This window comes from Notothenia coriiceps, unplaced genomic scaffold (genome assembly GCF_000735185.1).
Source record: "Notothenia coriiceps isolate Sejong01 unplaced genomic scaffold, NC01 NC01_scaffold00016188, whole genome shotgun sequence".
Lineage (NCBI taxonomy): Eukaryota > Metazoa > Chordata > Actinopteri > Perciformes > Nototheniidae > Notothenia > Notothenia coriiceps.
In genome coordinates this window covers 1-3063 of record NW_011348889.1, presented here as the reverse complement: position 1 = coordinate 3063, position 3063 = coordinate 1, and the positions used below count along the sequence as shown (strand labels likewise).

The 3063-nt window shown below is 53.2% G+C and overlaps 1 protein-coding gene across 1 annotated transcript; it reads right to left on the bottom strand.

The window, feature by feature from the left end:
- Nucleotides 1-10: 10 nt before the first annotated feature.
- lrp12 (low density lipoprotein receptor-related protein 12) lies at nt 11-2367 on the bottom strand (the record flags this gene model as incomplete). The annotated part of the gene is made up of 5 exons (XM_010775788.1): nt 11-249; nt 318-450; nt 818-1020; nt 1158-1424; nt 2001-2367. Coding segments are annotated over 5 exons (1209 nt in total), but the record flags the coding sequence as incomplete, so codon positions are not given.
- Nucleotides 2368-3063: the final 696 nt, after the last annotated feature.

The window sequence follows — 3063 nt, the reverse complement described above, 5'->3', positions numbered from 1 at the left end:
GGGAGGTGGCCCCCCTCGCTCGCCCTCCGTCTCGGGGTCAGAGTCGGGGCTCAGCAGGTCGGAGCTGTTGGAGCTGCCTCCGTCCTCCAGGTCAGCCGAAACCAGCGCCAGAGATCCGGAGCGCCGGGACCGCGGGAAGGTGAACAGGCGGCGCCACAGGTTGCTATGGCGACCGGAGGAGGGCAGCCTCAGGGAGGTGAAGCCCAGCTGAGAGCGGACCGCCAGCCGCAAGTTCTCCAGAACCGACGCCTGAAACAGAGAGGACCGTTAGTCTTTAGAACCTCTTAGAACCTCACATCATAAGCTGGGATCAGTACCTGGTTCCCAGAGCACACTGGGAAGTCCTCCACCGGCGGGATCAGACCCTGGGCTATCAGCTGACCGTAAGAGGGCGGGGCCTCCCTCCTCAGGAGCTCCGCCTCCACCCTGGACAGCTGCGTCTCGAAGGACCTGCAACGACCAATCACAAGGCTCAGGTCCCCTAACGACGCATCACAAGGCTCAGGTCCCCTAACGACCAATCACAAGGCTCAGGTCCCCTAACGACAAGTAATAATAATAATAAATTGTATTTATAAAGGCGCCTTTCAAGGCTATCAAGGTAGCCGTACAAGGTACACAACACAAAACAAAAGTCCAAAACACACAACAATATAATCAATCAATAAAAGCAGAGGACGCGTGATGTGATCAGGGAGGATGTGCCAGTGTGAAGAGACGTGATTTGAAAAGAGTCAGTATTCCGGATGTCAGGTGGGAGGGAGTTCAGAGGTCACACGGCTGGCAGCGATCAATCAGAGGTAGGTGTAGATCTCACCTGCGTTCGAACATGCGCAGCGAGTAGAGTTTGCAGGTGCAGCCGAGCGCGATGACGAGCAGCAGACCGCAGATCAGACTCCCGATGACAGCAGCAGTGATCACTCTGGTGGGAACGATCACTGGACAGCTCTCCTCATCGCTGCCGTCGCCACAGTCGTCCTGCGCATCGCACACCCACGACTCAAACACACAGCGGTTATTCTGCAGACAATAAATCAAACACAGAGAAGATAATCACCCCGCTCGATTCCACACAAATACAAATATAATGCTCCATTAACATCTCTCAGGGACTCATTTTACACTCAGTCAGGCTAACATGTTAACAGCTGCATTACCTTGCAGTGGAAGTTCCCGGGCTGGCAGAAGAAGCAGTTCTTCTCGTCGGATCCATTGGGGCAGCGGTTCTGGTAGTTGCAGCGGTCCGATCGAGGGTAACACGCGCCGTTTCTGGAGCAGGGGAATTCATCCTCCTGACAAGAAGAACAGTTCAGCTCGTCCCGTCCGTTCGGACAGTGCCAGTAACCGTCACAGCGCTGCTGCTCAGTGTAGCATCCCCAGTTCCCCCCGCAGGGAACCTCCCAGGGCAGGCAGAACCCGTCCACCTTAAACACAGAGGGGTTCATCAGAGACATTCCACCTTAAACACAGAGGGGTTCATCAGAGACAGTCCACCTTAAATACAGAGAGAGGGGTTCATCAGCGACAGTCCACCTTAAATACAGAGAGGGGTTCATCAGCGACAGTCCGCCTTAAATACAGAGGGGTTCATCAGAGACAGTCCACCTTAAACACAGAGGGGTTCATCAGTGACAGTCCACCTTAAATACGGAGGGGCTCATCAGAGACAGTCCACCTTAAACACAGTGGGGTTCATCAGAGACAGTCCACCTTAAATACAGAGGGGTTCATCAGAGAAAGCCCACCTTTAATACACAGATGGGTTCATCAGAGACAGTCCACCTTAAATATACTGTGGTAAAGGGACTGACATGGCAGGTAAAGGGACTCCCCTGGCAGGTGGTAAAGGGACTCCCCTGGCAGGTGGTAAAGGGACTCACCTGGCAGGTGGTAAAGGGACTCACCTGGCAGGTGGTAAAGGGACTGCCCTGGCAGGTGGGAAAGGGACTCCCCTGGCAGGTGGGAAAGGGACTCCCCTGACAGGTGGGAAAGGGACTCACCTGGTAGGTAGCGTTGAAGCCTCTGGCGGCGTTGATCTTGTCGGCGTAGAAATGGATGCGCAGCTGTCCGGAGGAGGAAACCACGGCGACCGGCGCCCGGGAGTCGAAGGCGGTCAGAACGCGCAGCAGGCGGCGAGGGTTCTCCTCCAGACCGTCGTACACCTTCACGTAATCTCCGTACCCGGTCCCGTCCAGCTTAAAGTCCGTGAACCTCAGGACCACCTGGGGGGGAGAGGTGAATGGGGGGGTAAGTGAGGGTCCTCTAACGGCGTGCGTTGAAGCTTGCCGGCGGGCGTTGAAGCTTGCGTTGAAGCTTGCGTTGAAGCTGGCGTTGAAGCTTGCCGGCGGGCGTGTCTGAAACTGCCTTCTGCCGAGGCTTCAAAAAATGAACATTGCTCAACTTTTGCAGCGAGCCGCACCAGCAAAGCTCCGCTTCCCACAATGCAGTTCGGCGAAAAATGACGTCACCCCATTCAAAGTGAATGATGAAGCTTTCAACGCACGCCGCTGTGTGGACGGGCCGTCAGGGTCCTTTAACGGGTGAGGTTCAGGGGGTGAGTGATGGTCTAACCTTGTATGGGTCAACGGTGAGTAAGGTATCATTGATCAGAATAACAGCTAAGGCAAGACAATGTCCCGTTTTTGCTCCGTAAAGCTCTGTGTTGTGATGTCTGTGTTGCTTTCACTGCCGCGAGTTCTGATCGCTCAGTGATTATAGAGTGAGAATTGTTTTGATTTGAGTAAACTGCATCAGAAATGAGCTCCTGAACAAAAAATCGAAATTGGACCTAAAAAGTGAGACATTTTATAGGAAAATCTGCAGAATTAACTCCAAAGAAGAGTTAACGACATTGATCGACAGAAACCAGAGGAAGAAACGCAATTTTTGGATGTATTTTTGAGTTGAAACTACAAACTAGCTTTCAACTACCAATTGACAACTGTCAACCGTCTAGCTGTGGGCTGCTAGCTGTGGGCTGCCAGCTGTTACCTGCCACTGTTGGAAGGAGCTGCACCAAAGAAGGTAGCGGAACATTATAAACTGAATTATTTCATGAAGATA